Source organism: Gekko japonicus, unplaced genomic scaffold (assembly GCF_001447785.1).
Source record: "Gekko japonicus isolate JY-2015 unplaced genomic scaffold, Gekko_japonicus_V1.1 scaffold5943, whole genome shotgun sequence".
Lineage (NCBI taxonomy): Eukaryota > Metazoa > Chordata > Lepidosauria > Squamata > Gekkonidae > Gekko > Gekko japonicus.
In genome coordinates, this window is record NW_015174431.1 from 29,440 (window position 1) to 31,209 (window position 1,770).

At 45.5% G+C, this 1,770-nt stretch overlaps 1 protein-coding gene across 1 annotated transcript in view; it reads left to right on the forward strand.

Annotated features, from left to right (window-relative positions):
* NEIL1 (nei like DNA glycosylase 1) overlaps positions 1-1,770 on the forward strand; it is a gene marked incomplete at its 3' end in the record, with an annotated part of 9,299 nt that continues 7,529 nt past the window's right edge. The window contains exon 1 of the mRNA XM_015424385.1: positions 1-110. Within this exon, the coding sequence (XP_015279871.1) occupies positions 1-110 (110 nt within the window). The remainder of the gene's footprint in view (positions 111-1,770) is intronic.

The following is a 1,770-nucleotide window of genomic DNA, read 5'->3' on the forward strand; positions in this document are numbered from 1 at the left end:
ATGCCTTGCGGCGCGTCTTGCCCAATGGGAGCAGAGCGGGCAGTCCCTGCAACTCTTCGTGTCGCTTGCGGGCGAGAACTTCGGAGCCCCTCGCCTTTTTTGCAACCCGGGTGAGTTGCTCGTCGGAACGGGCTGTCCCCCCCGGTACTCGAGGAGTTTGCTTAGGCGCCTGCAGCTACATGGGGTGGGAAGTGAACCGGTAGGTGGGAGTTATGTAACTCTTCCTCCTGTTGTATTTTTGGGGATTTGTAAGTCAAATCTGCAGCGTGGGGATATTTGCATCTTGCATAACAGCGCTTGCTTTAGGATTCCGTTCCAGTATGGATGGCGGAGTTCAGGCTTTCAAAGAAAGCCCTGGTAAAGAGGATCTCTGAGCATGTACAGAGCGCCTGCAGAATGGGAACTCTGGGTACCCACTTCTGCCCCGTTCCTACCCTAAACCCTTGAGGAATGAGGCTGAATGGATTTTGAAACGGGGAACTGTACCCCTTCACTCTTCCCTTCCCTTTCCTCCTTAGCAGATGTTTATATTAATGCCATCTTTTAGTTGTATAGGACTGTATTTTATCGATTTTATTATATTTACTATAATTAATTGTTAGTATTTATTGCAATCAGGGATTTTCTTTTTTGGGAAAAATAGGTGCCAGAAACTCTCAAGAGGGCAATGAAGTTTTCAGTCTGTTTATACTGAAAACTCACGAACTTTTAAACATTTTTAAAAGAATTTTGTCGAAGAGGTTCCGGAACGCCATTCCGGCGCGTTCCCCCAGGAAAAAAGCCCTGTAAATGTTTAGAATGTTTTAAATTGTATGTCTTATAAATTGCTGTCGTGCGCTCTGAGCAGGGTTCAGGGAGAGCAGGTTATAAATTGACTAAAATAACTGAGAATGTCTCCTCACTCATGTAAATAAGAGCTCTGAGACATGCCCAGGCAGCTCACTCTGCCGAAAGGTACATAACGGAAATGGATATAAAAAGAATCTAGAAGGTCGGTATGATTCTTAAATAATTTAAATGAAGAATTTCTGTAACATGTAGTGGACGTTACCACTGCTCCCTCTGAGCTGCGAAGTCCTGTGAGCAAAAATTCTACTTTGTGAGCTCCTGGCATTAAAAGTTGTGAGCGAGGGATTTGGCTGCTGCATAAATCAGTTTGCTCTGCAGCCCTCCTCCCTCAGCTAAGACAAAAAATGTGTGAGCTGGAGGCTAAAAAAACTGTGAGCCAGCTCACACTAATTCAGCTTAGAGGGAACACTGGGCGTTACTGCTAGTTCAGTTGTCTTAATAGAAACGACTTATTGTGGATTGCACTCTGCACACCCTCTGTGAAAAGGCCCAGTGTTTTTAGCAATATGTTTGAATTGTTGTTGAAATGTATTAAATATACTTTTATATCTTGATTGATTCCCCCCAATGAAGCAGCACGCGGGGCTATACAATCATGAAAGATGCTTTCCTCTGCGCCATTTGTCTTCTCACCCGTCATCCCATCCTAAATCTGACACCTAGCAACCCTGGACTTCCTTGGTGGTCTCCCATCCGAGTACTAACCCAGGCCGATCCCGTTTAGCTTCCAAGATCTGACGAGATCAGGCCACTGTGTGACACAGAGTATTGGACTGGATGGGCCTTTGGCCTGATCCAACATTGGCGTCTCTTCTGTTCTTATGTTATTAACCAGGTTTGATTCCCCACTCTTCCACAGGCAGCTGCTGGTGTGACCGTGGGTCAGTTACAAGTTCTTTCAGAGCTGTTCTCTCAGGTGCA